The sequence below is a fragment of the Solanum dulcamara genome, chromosome 9 (assembly GCF_947179165.1).
Source record: "Solanum dulcamara chromosome 9, daSolDulc1.2, whole genome shotgun sequence".
Lineage (NCBI taxonomy): Eukaryota > Viridiplantae > Streptophyta > Magnoliopsida > Solanales > Solanaceae > Solanum > Solanum dulcamara.
This window is the reverse complement of record NC_077245.1, coordinates 75489624-75509195: the sequence shown is the minus strand read 5'-3', so window position 1 is coordinate 75509195 and position 19572 is coordinate 75489624. Positions and strand designations below refer to the sequence as shown.

At 34.9% G+C, this 19572-nt stretch overlaps 2 protein-coding genes across 2 annotated transcripts; one reads left to right on the top strand and one right to left on the bottom strand.

Annotated features, from left to right (window-relative positions):
- The first annotated feature begins 473 nt into the window (after window positions 1–473).
- Window positions 474–12261, top strand: LOC129904204 (magnesium transporter MRS2-11, chloroplastic). The gene is made up of 14 exons (XM_055979743.1): window positions 474–1046; window positions 2329–2401; window positions 2819–2889; window positions 3131–3216; window positions 3298–3388; window positions 4010–4078; window positions 4500–4580; window positions 4654–4819; window positions 4919–4964; window positions 7509–7589; window positions 8749–8831; window positions 10415–10458; window positions 10563–10681; window positions 11744–12261. Exons 1-13 carry the CDS (start codon window positions 678–680, stop codon window positions 10656–10658), a joined length of 1356 nt encoding a protein of 451 aa, XP_055835718.1. The 5' UTR covers window positions 474–677; the 3' UTR covers window positions 10659–10681; window positions 11744–12261.
- Window positions 11984–18330, bottom strand: LOC129904203 (uncharacterized). The gene is made up of 5 exons (XM_055979742.1): window positions 17973–18330; window positions 15474–16454; window positions 13439–13486; window positions 12882–13307; window positions 11984–12495 (listed from the first exon to the last, which is right to left on the bottom strand). The coding sequence occupies exons 1-4, from the start codon at window positions 18183–18185 to the stop codon at window positions 12891–12893; spliced, it is 1659 nt and encodes a 552-aa protein (XP_055835717.1). The 5' UTR covers window positions 18186–18330; the 3' UTR covers window positions 11984–12495; window positions 12882–12890.
- Between the last annotated feature and the right edge of the window lie 1242 nt (window positions 18331–19572).

Here is a 19572-nt window from a genome sequence, read left to right as displayed (position 1 = left end):
GATTATAAGCCACAAAAAATAAGTTGAGGCAATAAGTGAAATAATTATAGATAAAAAGATACATAGGAGAATTAGAGTTGACGATTAATAGATAGTTGAGAATTAGTCTACTCTTTTACCATCTTATTTTTTCAATCTTAATATTACCTCTTGTTTTCTTTTCTCCCGTTACTATATTATTTACCTTTTTCGCAGGTATATTTGTTGTACACACTTATTTTTCAATATTTCTATAATTAATTCGAGAGTTTATCAGAAATAATTTATGTATCTTTACAAGGTAAAGATAAGTATATATATGTCACCTTTGTTGGACCTCAATTATAAAATTACATTGAATATATTATTGATTAGATATATTTTTTTAAGTATTTGAAAAAAAAAAAAAAAAGAGTCAACGTTAAGGTCGTTGGATATTATAGAGTGAGGTGGCATCAATCTTCACCATAAAATATTTTTTTCCTCTTTCACTTTCCCTCCTATAACCAAACCATTCACATGTTTTCTTCTCCAAATCACAACCACCAGCTTCATCCTCCCTCAAATTTCTTATACAAAGTCACATACACCTATATATACACCATTATCATCCACATTATCCATATGACTTGAGCAAAGCTCCAGAAGATTCTCGAGATCTCTCAATTTTAGCGTGATCTCCTGCACCTTTCTCTGCAATGGTGGCAACTGCTGCTCCTCATTTACTTCAGTTACCGGTTCGATCGCCGGAGCTTCGAGTTCTGATAACCGGCGGATACGAAATTTTCCGGTCGCGGTTGGAGTTTTCGTTCTCGCGTAAGAATTACGCGACTCCTCTGAGAGCTCGAAAGTTGAGAGTTGAGTGTGTTGCGAAATCGACTGAGCTAGAAGATTTGGTGAAGGACGGCGGCGATGATGATAATGAGGATGACGATGAGGTTCGGGAAAATGATGATAAGGTTTTAGCTCATGGAGACTCTGTTAATGGCTCTGTTAGTTCGCAGAGGAATGTTTCTACTTCCGGTGGCGATTCATTGTCCCTTGGAATCCGTGAACCTGTTTATGAGGTGCTTAACTCTAGTGATCATTTAGTCATTTTACACAATTTTGGTTGCCAGTTATTTACTCGAAATTTTGCTTATAACTCGAAACTTAGTATAATACGCAAAAATTGAGTTGGTTGACGGATTAGTTGTACTGTAAATTGACTACGAGTTTGAAATTTATGCGTTCCAACAACAACCTCTAGTTAATATACAAGAGTAACTACTCAAATATTTATAGATATTTGGAGCAGGGACGGATTCAGAGTTTGAGGTTCATGAATTGCTACAATACCTTATGATAGTAAATGTAAATATTTGTAGATATTTAGTGAATATTTTAACATATATACCGGGTTTGAGCAAAAGCAATTTGATTTCCTAGAACTCGCATGCAACACTCTGAATCCGCCCTAGAGTTGTGGAGCTATTGGAAAATTTATACCTGTTGTCAATCTATTTGATGCATCATTTTTAGTTTAGATAAGTTATTCTGGTGGCCACATTAATGTTTACTCTGCACAGTGACAAATGGTTAAACATAAATGTATGCAATTGTAACTAGTTCCTTTGAGGGAGTTCGCGATATGATTATTTAGGCAAAATAAGGGAAATCAGGAATGACAGATTCTGGAAAGGAAGATGTTTCGAGATCTTTCAGCTGCTTAAAAAGACATTCATATTTGCTTATGGTTGTGATTTCTTATGTTTAATATGCAATAAAAAGTGAATTCTATAGGACTAATGTAGGAACTCAATAGGCAGAAGAAACTTCTGGTTAACTTCGGGTGTCTTTATAGTAGTCAAAACTATGTCAGTCAGAGATGAAAGGAGAGAAGTTGAATGCAACTTACTGCATTGCGATTTGAATATTCTTAATGAATGGAAAATTAGGTTTCCAGATTGTCAAATGTCGATCAAAGCATTGAATTTAGAGATATTGATGAAGCTACATCTGCTACTGCACAGACATCTATGATGTGAGAGACACCTGTCTCTTAATTTCAGTTTCTTGATTACGTTAGTTAGCACACCAGAAAGAGCCTGACATTGTTTTCACTTTGTTAATGCGTGTCATTTATACCTTCATAACAAGAAGAAGAACATTATTAAATTATGTGAGAACTTCATGATGGTTATCTCACTATTAATATGTGAAGCGTCTCTTCACATTAGGTGATCATAAATGTTGATTTGTTCAATTACTTTGATGATTCTTTGTATCAACATTTGGAAAATTCCCATCCTCCTTCAAAGTGAATTAAGATGGAAAAGTAATTGATAATACTTCAATTCTTTTCTTAAGGTAGTGGAGGTAAAGACATGTGGGACGGTAGCAAAAAGGAAAATAAACAGAAGGCACTTGCTGAAGTCCAGTGGTGAGTCTTTTCTGTTCTTTTATCTCAAAATGTGTTCCCTCTATTACCTATAAAGTTGAGATTATATGATGCAACTGACTATGCACTCACAAAAAAGTTTGTACTTGAGAGTAACTCCATCTATCAATAATTGTGTGAAAACATTCAGTTCTAATGTTTACTGATACCAATTACCTGGTGCATTTGTGTTCTTTAAAAATCTATCTGATAAAAGTCTCTAGTTAGTTTTTCATTCTACTATCATCTCAAAGAATTAATACTCAAAAATATTTACTTCTATGTTTAACGTTGATCATACTTGGGATCCTTCTAATTTTATTTTTGAAGATACTATATCTCAGTTAAATATCTGAAATCCCTATATTAAAGCCTCTTTCTCATCTACATTCACTGGTTTCCCTAATATGCTGAAAACAGGTTTGCGTCCTCGAGATATCAGGAGTGTTGATCCATCATTGTGGTTGACAAATTCAATGCCTGCTTTGCTGGTATTCCAATTGCTATCAACTATGAATTTTTCCATAAAAAGATCACTGTTTGTTACTCAGATTTCATAGAGATACTGTTGAAGATTAGCCAAGTTGTGCAGTTCTGCCTTACCTTTTAATTTAAGATATTCTCTATCATAATTTGTGCTAAAGAGTTCTAGATTAACTTCTTGCTCAACTTAAGCTTTTGACTTCTCTACTAGCTATTTTTGATGGACTTCATTTACAAATCTTCTTCCAGGTCCGTGAGCATGCAATTCTATTGAATCTAGGTTCTTTACGGGCCATAGTTATGCAAGAACGAGTCCTTATATTTAATTATAACCGGTAATATTTCATACTAGATATTCTAAACGTTTTGGGTCTGATTTAGCAGTGAACTTAACAATATAATTGGTCTGCTTATAGTAAAGGAGGAAAGGCTTTCATTGATTCATTATTACCACGGCTAAATCCTACAAGCACAAATGGAGGGCCATCTATGCCATTCGTATTGGAGGTTAGTCAGTCCAATCAGCAGCTTTACATATTGAAAAGAATTGTAAATTATCCACACAATTTGATCTATAGTCTCTGCCATTGTAATAGTTTCATTACTTTGCAAAATGATGGATTTTATATTATCTTGTGACCCGAATCAACTTCTTGTCATTAATGCTACATCACATAGGTGATGAAAATTTGCTTGAAGGCCACTACTACAGTTAAAATACCAACACAATGATCCCTAGGGAATTGCAGACAAAAATTGTTAATATGCATCAATTCTGTAATTTTATCCATGTTAGGCTTGATCCATTAAATCAAATGGAAAAGTAGGTTTATGTTCTTCACTTGGTGATGTAGAAGGAACTTGATGTGATTCTTGATATCAAATTTGAATGACTTAAAGCATGATGTCTTTAATTTGGTTATTGGGCATCCTAAGAGGCTCACCATTTTAGATTTAGTGCTAGTGTGGGCTTAGCAATATAGGTATCTAAAGTGGACGCCTGTTCATGTTATGTAATTGATTAGAAACAAGAATCACAACACATAGAAGGAAATTCTAAATGGAGCTGGAGGTCAACTGTAAGATATGGTTGAAGATTGTAAAAGGACTTTTTTCTGAAAATTTCAGGTGGTTGAAGCAGCACTGCATTCACGGATACAAAGATTGGAACATAGGCTGTGGGATTTAGAACCACGTGTGAGTATGGAACATAGTGAGTACATATGTAATGTTTGTTTTTCTTCTTCTTTATTTGAATTGTTCCGTTTCCTGCGTATACCTTCTTCCACCGATTGACTATATGTTGAAATCAAAGTGAGTTCTCTCTGTAAGCAATATTATCTTTTGGGGGAGGGGGGAATGAAAACGCTAGCAATTTTATCACTTCCCTTCAAATTTTCTATCCATTATTTCTGTTCTAACTAAAGTATTTTCAAAAAAACATTTTAGAGGGTTGTCCCGAGCTTGTTATATGTGAAGCAGTTCTAATTAATCTCTCTCAATGTAACATGCTTGCCTACTTTCTAGAGTGGTCCCCTTAGAATTGAACATCTCTCTTTCCACCTTACTTGGTGGAGTTACTTTCAATTTTAGAAATACTCTGCCTCGCTTGGTGCAGGTCCAAGCACTACTTGAGGTTTTGCCTAACCGATTAACTGCAGACATATTGGAGGAACTTCGTATCAGTAAACAGAAACTGGTACGATAATTATACCTTATACAATTAGTCTTGGTACATACTATTACGACTTCCCTTCTCTTGCTTGTGACAGGTGGAATTGGGTTCCAGGGCAGGGGCTCTTAAGCAAATGCTACTTGATATTCTAGAGGATACTCATGAAGTACGTCACATCTGTATAATCGGGAGAAATTGTGTACTTAAGAAAGAAAACGATGAGATAGAGTGCTCCGTGCCCCTAGATAAGGAGATTGCTGAAGGTGTGCTTATAATACTCTCATACTCACTCTTACTTGCATATGGAGATACCAGATCAATTATGCTTCTAAGACTTGCTTATTTGTCTTTCTATTTTGCAGAAGAAGAGGAGGAAATTGAAATGCTTTTGGAGAATTATCTTCAGAGGTTGTCTATTGGTGCTATTTCAACTCTGTTAGTGTAGATAGTGTTCCTCATAAATTGTTGCATCCTTAGTTTATATATTTACTCTGCAATAACATAATCAAGCAACATGCACTAGTTGGGATCTGGTTGGGCTGTCAGATTCAAATGAAGTTATGCAGAATAAGGAGTCAATAACAAACTTAAAAGAATCCAGAAATTTTATTGAGCACTAATTCACATTAAATCTTGAAAAGTAAACTAATTTTTTTTAATCTCTGAACGAGTCTTGATAACTTTTTTGGTGTATGGAAGGGCCTATTTCAAATTCCAGGTAAGGTATTCTCATTTGCTCTTGACTGCCTGGATCTTATAGCGAAATATCGCCACAAACTTTTAAATTATTCTTCCTCCATCCCAATTCATATGACATTTTTTCTATTTTGAAACATCCCAAACTGTTTGTCACATTTCTTTTCTATACATTTTTATAACTTTTATAAATTCACATTCATAAACTTCAAATTTTGAACCCTAATAAACTAAAAAGGCTCTTGCCAAACACCCCAATAATGTAAGTGTACCAACACAACTATGTCTTTATCCCATCTAGTCGGTATCATCTGAATGGATCTTTGTGTCTAATGTGTCCTATTCTTTGCTATAGTTTCCACCAGTCGTGAGGTTGTAAGTCTTTTAGGTCAACATCTCTTCCTGTGATTTTAGGTCTACAAGTCTCATTTTCACACTTACAAACTGGTGTATTTTGAAGTTCTATGTAGGACATGGCCAAATCATCCTCGGCAACCTCCCAATTTATCCTCTATGTTTGCTACTTGTACTTTTCATTGAATGTAAAGGGCAGCCCGGTGCACTAAGCTCGGCTATGGGCGGGGTCCGGGGAAAGGCCAGACCACACAGGTCTATTGTAGGCATCTTTACCCTGCATTTCTACAAGAGTCTGTTTCCATAGCTCAAACTCGTGACCTCCTGACAACAACTTTACCAGTTACGCCACAAAGCTCCCCTTCACTTTTCATCGAATGTGATCACTTATAATCTTGTCTCCATCCTGACATCCTCTTCTATATAACCTCATCTTGTTGATATGTTGGGCTTTACTGACCTGCCACTCAACTCCATATCACATTGTTAATCTCATACTTTTTTATAGAACTCGCTTTTACTTCGGTAGGCATCTTATAACTGCATATGCGAATATCGTGGCACCACCAGTTTAATCATTCTATTTTAATTATGTGTAACATCTTTACCTATTATGCTTTTGTCCTGCACACTAAACCTAGATATCTTGATTCTTTGCATTTAGGCAGTACAATCCCACGAATTCCACTTCATCTCATTTTTCTTATGGGAGCTAAACCTAAAGTGCATATCTTTTGTCTTACTTCTAATTATTCTAAAACCCTTGCTCTCTAGAGCGCAAAACTAACTCTTTAACCACTGCACTAATATTTTCTTCACTATCATAATATTATAAATATGTCAAAATTAACATTCTTAAACTCTATAAACTAGGACAGACTAATAGATAATCTCTACAAATGTAAAAAAGAAAAGAAAAAGAAAAACTGAAGTTGGAAAAAGAAGATAAATAAGTCCTTAGTGGACGGAAAGTAGTTGACTATGTGTCTCAGTTAATTATATAAGTGTATAACTGAGTAGGATTTATGATTATATTCTTATAATAGAATACAACAACATACCCAGTGTAATCCCACAAAATAGGGACTGGGGAAGGTATAGAGTGTATGCAGACCTTACCCCCTACCTTGGGAGGCAAAGAGGCTATTTTCGATAGACTCTCGGCTCAAGGAAAAACATATTAAAGCAGATCGAAAAAAGGAATAACGAAGGTTAAGAAATCATGGCAAAATACTATAAAAAGCATGACAAAACATTTTGCACAAAGAATAGTAACTACAATAAAATAGTGCGATAACTGAAGTACAAGAGACAGTTGATAGTGATAGATAAGAATCTGGAGAGAAATTCCTGCATAAGATATCCTTGAAATGCATGGAAGGTAATCGTTAAGCAATCCATTGTTTTCTTATACATACCAGTCACACTTCATTTTGAATTTTATATTTATAAAGATATAGTACCTGAGCCTAACTCAATCCCAAAAGCTAGCTCATGAGGGGAGGATTGCCCAAGTTCATATAAGGAGACCACCAGTCCATTCCCCAACCAATGTGGGACTTTTTACCCACTCTAAGACCCCCCTTCACGCCCAGGCCCAACTGGAGCGTGGACCGGGAGCCCAAACGAGGATGGACATAGTTCTGATACCATGTAAAGATATGGCTCTGGAATGGACTGGTGGTCTTATAGTATCTTTACATGGCAAATTATATGACAGTTTGAGCATAGTGGTCCAACAATCAAAATTTAAACGTAATAATCAAATTTTTGGTCCATTTTAAAGCAAATTTTAATGATCATACACAAACAATCTTGAGCCATCCTTTCCTGATTTGTGTGTACCAAATATTAGTCTCCTAAGTTACTGAAACAGGTCTCCATTTGTATATCCAACTGCAGATGTGAATCTTGCCATGGTCAAGCAGAAAGGCTCCTTGATTCTGCAAAAGAAATGGAAGACTCAATTGCTGTAAACTTGAGGTTTGTACATGTCTTATTACTTTTCATCTATAGCTCTTTATCCTTGTGTTGGTGAACTGGGTGATGTAAAGTTGAAAAGCGATATCAGTGCATATGTAGGGAAAATTGGTCCAAGTTGCTCTTGTTCATTTGAATAACTCTTCTATCTAATTTCATCCCCTGAATTTTCTGAAACATTTCTCATGCTTTTAGAAACATATTGGAAGACATGTTATAAGCTAATTTCATTCTGCAGATAAATTTAGCGTTAGCCAGAAGTATTGATGGACTGCTAACAGATTCTGCTAGTGTTCTTGATCCTTGAGCCATTTGTTCAGTTGTGAGAACGAGAAATCAACCAAATGAAATAGAGCATTGAACTTCTATATATGACTTCACAAATGAGAACTTGTTAACTGAAATTTCAAGGAATGACCATGTACTTTATGTCTTAAAAAGAAAAATAACTGTGTGAAACTGCTTAAGAAGAATGACTCTGTGAGAAACTCATTATCCCACTTAAGAATGAAAAAAGTATTTAAAGAACAAAGAAAGAGATAAGTAGACGAAAGCATGCAATCATAAATTCCATGCCGTACGTTTGATAACCTTTTTCTTTTAAATTTTGTTGTGATGTTGTACCTTGACTAAACAATTTCTAAGAGGGTGCTCCTACAGCAGAAAAGCATGGTTCTTTGCTAAAACTACTAAGATTTCTATAAATAAATGCATACAAGAAATCAATGAAATATCTACTAAGGTTGTCACTGGTAATTGACAGATTAGGTAAAAGCTTGCAACTGAAACAAGATTATCAGATTTTTCAATTGGTGAATTTGCGCTTGATTTCATCGTGTTTTGGCTTCGTACCTTGACTAAACAATTTCTAAGAGGGTGCTCCTACAGCAGAAAAGCATGGTTCTTTGCTAAAACTACTAAGATTTCTATAAATAAATGCATACAAGAAATCAATGAAATATCTACTAAGGTTGTCACTGGTAATTGACAGATTAGGTAAAAGCTTGCAACTGAAACAAGATTATCAGATTTTTCAATTGGTGAATTTGCGCTTGATTTCATCGTGTTTTGGCTTCATTGTGATCTACTGATGCATATCTGTGAAAATATTATAAGTGAGCACCCTTGATTTTCATTTAAAATTTTTGTTTGTCCTTTTCAGTTCTCGAAGGCTTGAGGTGAGCAGATTCGAATTGATTCTACAGGTTGGAACATTTTGTGTAGCCGTGGGTGCTCTGGTAGCAGGTATTTATCCAACTAATATAAATGGGAAAAACAAGTCAAAACATATCCAGTATTATTTTCTTTGATATCTCTTCATGAGAATCAGTTGTTGCCCCTCATTTTTGTCTGCTAAGACGTTTTTGGTGATGCATATATATCCAACTAAGGTATACATAGTGCTTGTAGAATTCACAGGGCTTTAGTGGCACAGATGTATTACATTTATGATAATTACTTCTGCTCTTCACTCACTTGGGATTACTAATTCATCTTGTTTTACATGCAATGGGTATAGCCCCAGTATTGAGTTCACTTAGAGTTCACTTTTTTCGACTTATAGGTTCTGTAAATATATGGCTCTCTAACACTTCTTAGTTTCGGTGTTCTTGGTGTGTGTGGTGGTGGAGGTTTTTTTAGATCATACATGTGCCCTTGATGTCTTACTTTAATGTGTAATAATATGTATTTACACAATTTAATGGAATTGTTTTCAGATGCTTTTTTTCTGGAATCTGGGAGAGTACCTTAAGGGTGTGTTCGGTACGAAGGAAAATGTTTTTCACGGAAAATGTTTTCTTAGAAAGTAATTTTTAGAAAAATAAGTGGGTTGCTTACTTATCTTCTTGTGTTTGGTAGGTAAGGAAAAAAATATTATTCTAAATTTTTTTATGTATAATCAAGACAAATACTATGGGAGGTGGAGGTTGGGTGGGGATGGGTGGGGGTGAGGATGAGGTGTGTTGAAGGGTGAGACGGACACAATCCATGTAAAATGTCACTTGTAGAACTTGTTTTCCGTACTTTCATTAAGGAAATCATTTTCCTCATTTTTTTTTGGTTTCCTAAAGATATATATTTTAAAAATATTTTGACCAACTGAACATGAGAAATTTGGAAAAATTGTCGCTCATAAATCATAATGAATAGTTTGTACATTTTCTGAGGCAAAAACCCTAATTTCACACCTATGAACCGGTGCATCTGTAGGTTGATGCAGGACATGACCAAACCATCTATTTCAACCTTCACTCATTATATCCTAAATGTGTGCTCCTATAATATTTATTACTTTTGTGGTTGTAATGTTATTCGTACTTGTTCATGTTTACTTATTTAAATTCTTCATGCATGTTCTCTGTAGATTCGTCAGCAATATTTTATATAGGATTAATTTTGCAAGTAGTTAGTGTAGTCTATGCAGCTGATATTGGTGTATATCACTGAATCTTTTATGTCTACTGTTGGTTTGTATTAAATGCTTCCAAATAAAGCCTAGTTAATGATATGGAAATAAAACTTTTGGCACCACTTGATGCATAAATCTTTCGGAGAATATGGTCATTTTTAATCTTATCTAATCTTGTATGACCATACATTTATCTTGGCGTCTCATCTTGACAATATACAGCCTTATTTAGTACAAATCTCTAGAGAGCCTGAAAGTAGAGAATGGATTGCAACTGGATTATAGAATATAAAAGATGGTTTTCTTCTTCTATTCTTGTGCTGTCATCTGTATTAAAGGATAATATTCATATATTCAAATTGATACACAGTATACTATTAATACATGTTATAACACATCCACTTTGGCTTTTGTACAGGTATATTTGGCATGAACTTAAGATCCTATCTAGAGGAACATGTGGTATGTTTCTTAGATCTCAAGAGCTCATTACCTATATCTCCTCATCTTGGGAAATATTTCCAGAATTTTGTCTTCTCATCATAAATCTGTCTAATTAAATGCAGTTTGCATTCTGGCTTACAACAGCAGGAATAATGGTTGGGGCTGTTCTGGCCTTTTATCTCATGTACTGGTATCTGAGAACAAGGAAAATACTGTAAGCAACTGCTGATTCCGCAATCAGGTATAGCGCCTCCACACTAGTACTTCCACTGTTCCTATTTACGTGGCATTGCTTGACTTCGCACAAAGTTTAAGAAAGAAAGTGTAAGACCTTTGAAATTTATGGTTATAAATAATTTCATCGAGGGTAAACAGGGAAATTTTATAGTTAAGTTTTTTTAATTATAGAAAGATGACTTTTTTGGGGACGGAATAAGAAGTATGTCACATAAATTCGGACAAGGGAGTATTGCTGACTTATCTTCTTGTAGTTCACATGAAACAATCATTTTGTTGGACTCATAAGTACGTGTAGGTGGAAATATGGATAAAGGGTGATGAACTACTTGGCTAGAAGCGTAGAACTCAGATGTTCTAGTTCTAGTAGAAATAGGAATGTGTAATAAAACAGTGATAAGTAGGCCTGCCATTGGGCATAACTTACTTGTCAAAAGACTTCCATCTATCACCAGTTGTATCAAACCTAGAGAGGCATATGATTTGAAACTTCTGGGTCCTATAGTGACCTCAAGTTATCAAGATACAATAATAATTGGATTCACAATAAGATATTTGTTTGTGTGTTTTTGACTTGGGCACAGACTTCAAGATAATAAAAAAGACTTTTGAATCTTGTGGTCTTAAACTAAAAATATATAAAATGTACCAAAATATTTTTTAATCTTATGGTCTTGAACATACCACGTGTAAAGTTTTTTTTTAAAACAAATTTAAAAAAAGTAAGAAAAACAAATTGGAACAGAGGAAGTATTTATTTACAGTCAAATATTTTTTTGGACAAAGTTTTTCTTTTTTTTTTTCAATTTTTTTTTTTTGGATAAAGATTTACAGTCAAATATTTATTACTACTGGAGTAGATATGTAGTAGATTCTCTTCATACATATATATATATATATATAAACAAGATCGGAGCAAAAAGTTATTAGGTTCCACTTAACCATATGTTGTACTCTTAATTCTTCACTTCGGCTGGTAGCTCACTGCCGACCTATGTGGCTGACTCTATAAGTCAAAGTACATCTGTTTCATATCATGAGTTTGGAATTTGTTTGTTGTGTGCAGATTGACCAAGATTCAGCTTGCAACTGCAGTAAGTGCCCAAAAATTGCTGGATACTAGCATATTCTGCAGCATGACTGGGTGCAGCAATAAGACGTTTACGAAGCGATCCATAGGTATGCAATTTGTTCGCAATCAAGATCCATAAGAATAGTGAGAGAAGGTGGCAGTCAAATCTTCCTCAAATTATATACCAAGTGTGCTAATTTGGAGTAGCCATCGCTCTATTACCAGCTTGTTATGTAGTGTAGTATCATCTCCCACTATAAGTTACTTCCACATTCTGAAATAAAAGGTATTGCCTCCATAAAAGCTTTTACTTGCACCGAAAATCTATCAGAAATAATCACACCACCACCACTCAGTTGAACAAAGGGGTACCCTTTGAGAGAGTTCAACTGGCTTATTTGAATTATCATTCTCCTTTCCAAGCCAAGTGTGGACAATAACCAATTTATGTATTGATATTTGAACCCCTTTTGATTCAAATTATCGTGTTAAGTTTGTGGTTTGTATTCTCATCTTCTTCTCCCGATTACTATCATGCTGGACACTAATTTTTTTAGAAACAGAAAATATGCGGCAATTAAATGTAAGAGGAAAATTCAATCAGCAACAAGAATTCTCACGACTGCACAGTTTAATGGATAAATGTCAGCAAAAGCCTTCAACCATAAAATACAGTTTCCCTCGCTGAAATCAACTCCAATCTCTCGCTACTGCACAAGTTCACTTTGCCTTCGGGGTAATCATGGCTGTTGAAATTCAAAAACAAGTCCATCAGCTGGATCAACCAGAGAATCTGTCCACTAACATCGTATGCGCACAAATCAACAGAAACACACTGACAAACTTACTATAACGAGATGCAAGCAATCAAAGATTCAAAACTTTGCCAAGAAGGCAAAAGAAAGGACGGGATATCCAACTTTCGCAAAGAATACTGTGATACTCACTAATACAGGGTGTACTCAATCTTATAATGCCTCAAAAATGATACAATAGTGATCATCTCGAAAGAATGAAGAGGCAAATGAAAAAGCTATAAAGGGAACCAAAAGTACCCCATGGTCCATTTGCAAACTTTCTCAAGAGGCAATTAATGGTTAAATCAAGATGGAACCAAAAAAAAAACCACAACCTGAATCAGTTAACTCTGCTTTGCTGGGTTTACGGATTGAAAAACCTTGACTGGCTTTGGGGTTCCATCAATCACAATATTGCCTACTCCAGCTTCCATTGCCTCCCTCTCATCTTTCTCCCTCTTCTTCTCCAAGACACCATTTTCAGTTGCTTGGGATGTAGAATTAGTTGTAGAAGGAGAAAGATCACGAGGGCGTCCAGTGATCCACGGATGACTGAGACATTGAGCTGCAGTAGGTCTTTTCTCAGGTACAAACTCAAGTATTGGAACAAGGAAGTCGGTCAGGTCATGAGCATCTTGTTCACTGAACTCATACTTTTCCCTAAGCACTTTATTTATAGGCCAGAACCGCAACCGTCTGATATGTCTCAGGTCTCCATATCGGTTGAAGAATTCTCGTGAATAACGCCCACCTAAGGCAATCTGCAGACAAACTTAAGATCAGTTATGCTTTTTTGAATGACAAGATCCGCTCTCCTACTTGAATAAGTTATTTTAAATTCAACAAGAAAGATATGGGCTATTTACTGCTTGAACCAGAAATCAAAAATCACCTTGCGTGGCATCATTCCAAGAAGCTCCATCATAAGGGCCAAGTGATCCTGTGCAGAAAGGGCAACAAAGAAAATATCATTGAACTGAACCAGCAAATTGATAGCATTAAACTAGAAATTATATCTATGAACAAAACCTGGCAAAAAGTAATCCAACAAAAGGAAGACAAACTGTGGCATCACAACTTGACTGAATGCTCACAAATGAACTGGTCTTGCACCATCTTAAATATAATCATGTGAATGTCAATAACAAGACTCAATGCCATGAGTGACATGTAAATTTTGGCATTTATCTAAAACAGATGAATCATTGGTTTGAGTGATGTGCATTTCGGACCAGTATATTGTGATTCACTAAGAAAGTGACTGCTTCATCATCCACAAACTCAACTAAATGATCAATTAAAAGATCACAGAAGACTAATAGCTTAGCTGGTACTTTGATAACTTAGTCCTCATAGAAAGAACCTTTTCCACTATCAACTGTAATAATATTTGCTGGAGTGAAAATGACAATTAGCAGTAGGGTGCATAAGAGAAGGTAAAAGTTATTCCGTTGGTTTTAATTTAAAGTTGAGGACATTTACAACATTTTGGTTGAAGAGAAATTTAAGTAAAGAGAAGGAGCATGAAGTTCCCAAGATGAGTGTCATAGAAATGTTGATGTTAAAACTGATATGCCGTCAACAATATTGAATACAAGCTACAAATAGCACAAAGGATAAATTTAGGCTATACCTCCAAATGCACCAACTCGTAGGTGTGACACTATGGCGATTGAAGGAGCTACAAACAGATGAGATAGACTTACAATCACATAGAGGAAAGTAGTCACAAAAGATCCATACTTTCTAGGAATCAGCTCAAACATAGCTAAGAATAGAATAGGATGTAAACAAATGATCCATATAGGCGGTGCCAACTAGTTGGATAAGTTTATGTTGTTGTTACACTTACATAAGGTTTGGGTAGGGATAAGATAGAGAAACCCTTATTTGACATGAAAGACAAACATTTTCTCTTTTGAGGGGTAAAGGCTTTAATAGACACCTATTTACATATAGAGCAACAACTACGCCTCAATCCCAAGCTATTTACAAATAGCGCAAACCAAAAAAAGGTAATATTGCCGATCCAACTAGTTTGGGATTGAGACGTTAATTGTCTGATTCAGTATTGTCAAAGGTGTAAAGGGCAAACACACAAATGTCTTTTAAGCTTTAACTGCAAGCATAATTAAAACAAGAGAGCTTTAAAAAATATGCTTACACCCAAAAACAAGAATTATATGGGTAGATGAATTGACTAAAGCAAAACTACGTCAATTACTCAATCATGTTCAAATACCATGTTAAATTTCAGATTCACAAGCAAAGTTGCAACTAAGTTTCTAATTCAAATCAAATGACTAGTTTTCTTTTGTAAATTTTTAATTTCATATCCCTAATCGCCAATATATATCCAAAAAGTTTACTTAACAATTCATATATCATTTTGCTAACTATGTGTGTTGTTCACTATTGCTAAATAATCTAATTATAGAAATAGCTGGTTGCCATGTTTTTTCTAAGATCTACACCTCATCCCCTTAGCAGTTTCGCAAAAGCATTCCGCATCCAAGCCTATGTTGAGCCTCACTTTAAGGCTTGCATGACAACACTGGATTGATTGGCTGATAACTGTGACACCCCACAAGTTGGCAGATAGAAGCAAGCCATTATCTCTTACTTCCCTTCCAGTGGTACCAGTCATCATCAGGGATAAATACCCTCCCCTTTCCATTGAAGAGGTATTATTTTTAAATTAATGTTCTAGAAGAATGAGCGCCCAAAAATAGGTATCACATGTACATCAAGTCTACAAAACCCAACAGCATAATGGAGCATATATCTTGTCAATACAATTCCTTTCCTTGAACTTAATTCATTAATTAGGAAAAAAATGGAATCAAATAATAATTAAACTCCTAAAATAAAGATCTGCACATGCATGCATCTAAATGGTTAAAATATTAAAAGTACAGTTGCTATACCTCGTCCCTGTCATAATTGTCACCACTGTGTGGATCAAAAAGAACATCACCAGTGGCAAGCTCAAAGCAAATGCAAGCAAAGGACCAAAGATCAGCTGAAGTAGAATATTTAGAGCCTAGGATAACCTCAGGACATCTATACTGTCTTGTCTGGATATCACTTGTGAACTGTTTATACGTCCAGCATGCATTGCCAAAGTCAACTAATTTGCACGTAAGGTCCACATCAGTCAATAGTTTCTGCCTCGTGGATCGACTGCCTCTTTTAGGTCTTTGAATTCTCTGCTGTCCATCCCTTGCTTCGTCTGTTGTTGAGCCATCCTCACTTGCTTTAGTATTAGTCTTCCCTTTAACCGAGTCTTTATTAGGTTTCTCATCAGAATTAGACTTTTCAGGACTACTGGCTTCATTATCTTGTTCTGTTTCCTCAGAAGCTTCCTTGTCCGTACATCTTTGAGCTGCTCGCTTAGCCTTCTTCCGAATTTTCTTTTTCTGGTTCTTAGTCAGGTCACCATTTAAAACCTTTACTTCCATAGAAGCCCCAGATTCGGAGAGAATCTTACTTTTACTCGAAGGGAGAATAAGGGGAACGGCTGACTTTGTTGGATCTTTACTTTGATCAATCATTGATAATAGCAAAATATTTTCTGGCTTCAAGTCCGTGTGGATAATAGAAAGCTGACGATGTAAATAATCCAAACCCACTAAAATATGGAAGCAAATTTCTTTAACCTTGTGAATCGATAGCCCTCGATAGTCTGAGTACTTAATTAGAGTCAAAAGATTATCTCCCAAGTATTCGAATACCATACAAACATGCTGGCCATTGGGACCGGAATGCTTAAAGTGATCCAATAGCTTCACCACACACTTCTTATCGTCTGGATCTCCCTCTGCAATCTGCTTTAATATGGTAATCTCATCCATAGCCGCTTCCATATAGTGCTGAGCACTCTTTTGAACTTTTAGAGCAACATACCTCTGTTCCTCACACGACATAACCAACAATTAGCTAAGACAATCCGCAATTCAAAGAAAATTTTGCAAAAACGCAGAGAACTCAGAAGCACCATAAACACAAGTGCAGAGATATGGAAGTTGCTATAATAAACCATAAATTGCTACATCGAACAATAATAACTACAATAATTGCAGCATCACAACTATGTCAAGAATGAGAACAGATAACAAGTACTATATCAAAGTATCTCCTCTCTCACACACACGCAGACAGAGGAAAACTCAAACACTACATACACAAGCCCATATACAAAAAAAAAATTGCTATACTGGTAAACAATTCGTTGCTAAACAAAACAACAATACTAGAACAAATGCAGCATAATAAGTATATAGAATATACGAACAGATAACAAGTACTATATCAAAGTATCTCCTCTCTCAAACACACACACGCAGACAGAGAAAAACTCAACACAATACATACAAAAGTCCATTATACAAAAAAAAAATATACTAGTAAACAATAGGTTACTAAATAAAATGAACAAATACTAGAACAAACACAGCATAATAAGTATATAGAAAATGTGAACAGATAACAAGTACAATATCGAAGTATCTCCTCTCTTTCTCACGTGCAGGAGAAAAACTCCAAAACTACATACACAATACAAAAGTTGTTATACTAGTGAACAATATGTTGCTAAATAAAATGAACACATACTAGAACAAATGCAGCATAATAAGTATATAGAAAATACGAACAGATAACAAGCACTATATTGAAGTGTCTCCTCCCTCACACACAGTAATAGAGAAAAACCCAAACACCACATAGGCACATACGCAAGGACAAGTCCATACACGAAAAAATTGTTATACTAGTAAACAATAGAACCAACAAATGCAGCATAATAACTTTATTAGTATATAGAAAATGCGAACAGATAGTTTAGAAATACTCACAGATGTGGAAATTGCTACCTTAAACCTTAAATTGCTAAACCGAACAATAAAAACTAGTACAACAACCGCAGAATCACATCTATGTCAAACAGGCAGCAAGTAAAATATCGAAGTATCTCCTCTCTCTCTCTCTCTCCCCCTCACACACGCAAACAGAGAAAAACTCAAACGCCAAAATCACAAGCCAAAAGATGCAAAAATTGTTACAGTAAAGTATCAGTTGCTTAATAAAACGAGCAAATACTACAACAATAGCAGCAAATACGTATATCGAAAATGCGAACAGATAAGTTTAGATGTGGAAGCTGCTACGATAAACCATAAATTGCTAAACCAAACAATAAATGCAAGTACAACAACTGTAGCATCACAGCTGTATCGAAAATGAGAACAGATAACGAGTAATATATCGAAGTATTTCCTCTCTCACTCACACACACAGGCATACATAGAAAAACTCAAACACCAAAATCACAAGTCTAAAATGCAAAAATTGTTACAGTAAACTACAGTAATCGCAGAATAATAAGTATATCGAAAATGCGAACAGATAAGTATAGAAATACTCACAGATTTTTGCGTATCCCATGCGAGCCAAACAGTGGAGAAATGTCCCCAACCAAGTTTACTCTGTACTACATATCGTCCATGTTTGAATGTATCTCCGAATCGAACAGCGTGATAACCTCCACGCCTGTAATCTTCAGTACCTTCATCCTCCGATGTGTAGTCACTCGTCTCACTCCGATCACCGCCGTTCCTCTCCTCCTCCTCCTCCGCCATCGGCAGATCCAACAACCACCGTACTCCGACAAATCAGTACCGGCGAGCGAGAACGGAGAAATGAAAACCCTAGCCGTAGTAGTAGTAGAAGAAGATTCTGGAGATGAGAGGTAAGAATTTGGAGGGATTTATTTTATATAGAATAAAATTTGAGGGAAGAAAGAAGAAAAGGAAGAGAGTTTGGTATTGTTTTTATTTTTATTATTTTCCCTGTATCCAACTAAATTCAAATCGCGATGCTCGTGATAAAAAAAAATTATATTATATCAAGGCTTGAATTCAAAATTTCTAATTAATATAAAAATATAATAAATAAATATGGCCCTTAATTTGATTTCAGCTGACAATTATGACTCTAACTTTACTGATGCACAAATAGGCACTTTAAGTATCTAAAACTTGAATAAATAAACACATTTATCCTATATGGTATCCGATATGGTAATTTTATGTCCTACCTAGCGTCTTTTGTATATTGTACCATATAGGACAGGTGTGTCTAATTATTCAATTTTATACAAATTTAAGTATCTATTTGTATAAATTTAAAATTGTAGGCCATAAAAATGAAATGAGATCAAATTAAATGATATATTTATGTATTATGCGTAAGATAAAGCAATCTCACCAAAAAAATTATTTTATTTTTCCCTCGCTTTTGAATGAAATGAGTTGTTTTTTTGGATTTGTGTTGCCGGGAAAATAAAGGCAATGAAAGCTGGTGAAAACGACGTGTAGCCCCTGGGATTATGTATTATATTATGGGTGTGGATAATTTTTTTTTATAGATATCGAATATCTAAATTTTTGATAGTATAATTATGATATAATGACATTTGATATATGTTATAAATTTTTGCTTTTATAAAATTTTACTAATAGTATGTTTTAAGACATGCCAATCTAAATCCGAAGCAAATGATATTATTAGTGGTTAAGTTGTTATTAATGATATTAAAATCATTTGACATATAACCTTGGGCAGCACTGAAGCAGATTTCAATATTTAATTGAGTTTAAATAAATCTTATAGCTTTAAATTAATGGTGAACAAACTAAAACGAGACGTTGAATCTATAGAAAAAGGAGATATGTTGAATATATAAGAAAACAAACTTCGACCCTAATGACCTATTTAAAAAGAAAAATTACTTGTAGGAAGGAATTGAGGATGCAACTTAGTTGTTAATTGTTAGATAATTTCGCCTATTTATCCAAGTCTAAATTTATAAAATTACACGATACCTATATTAGTGAATAAAAGATAAAGAAATATCTTATAGAATAGTTAAATTGTCTTGATTTAGACACCCACTATTAATAGGGAAAAAAAAAAAGAAAAATATTTGTTTCAGCTGTTATGTAAACATCTTTCTTGGTGTTCATT

Excerpts from the sequence above, each read along its gene's own strand:
- LOC129904204 (XM_055979743.1), top strand. The coding sequence starts at position 678 with ATGGTGGCAACTGCTGCTCCTCATTTACTTCAGTTACCGGTTCGATCG. Across the intron at positions 4,820-4,918 it reads AGATAAGGAGATTGCTGAAG|AAGAAGAGGAGGAAATTGAA; the intron begins GTGTGCTTATAA and ends TCTATTTTGCAG. Across the intron at positions 10,459-10,562 it reads CCTATCTAGAGGAACATGTG|TTTGCATTCTGGCTTACAAC; the intron begins GTATGTTTCTTA and ends AATTAAATGCAG.
- LOC129904203 (XM_055979742.1), bottom strand. The coding sequence starts at position 18,185 with ATGGCGGAGGAGGAGGAGGAGAGGAACGGCGGTGATCGGAGTGAGACG. Across the intron at positions 16,455-17,972 it reads CATGGGATACGCAAAAATCT|AGGTATGTTGCTCTAAAAGT; the intron begins GTGAGTATTTCT and ends TGTGAGGAACAG. Across the intron at positions 13,308-13,438 it reads TTGGAATGATGCCACGCAAG|ATTGCCTTAGGTGGGCGTTA; the intron begins GTGATTTTTGAT and ends GTTTGTCTGCAG.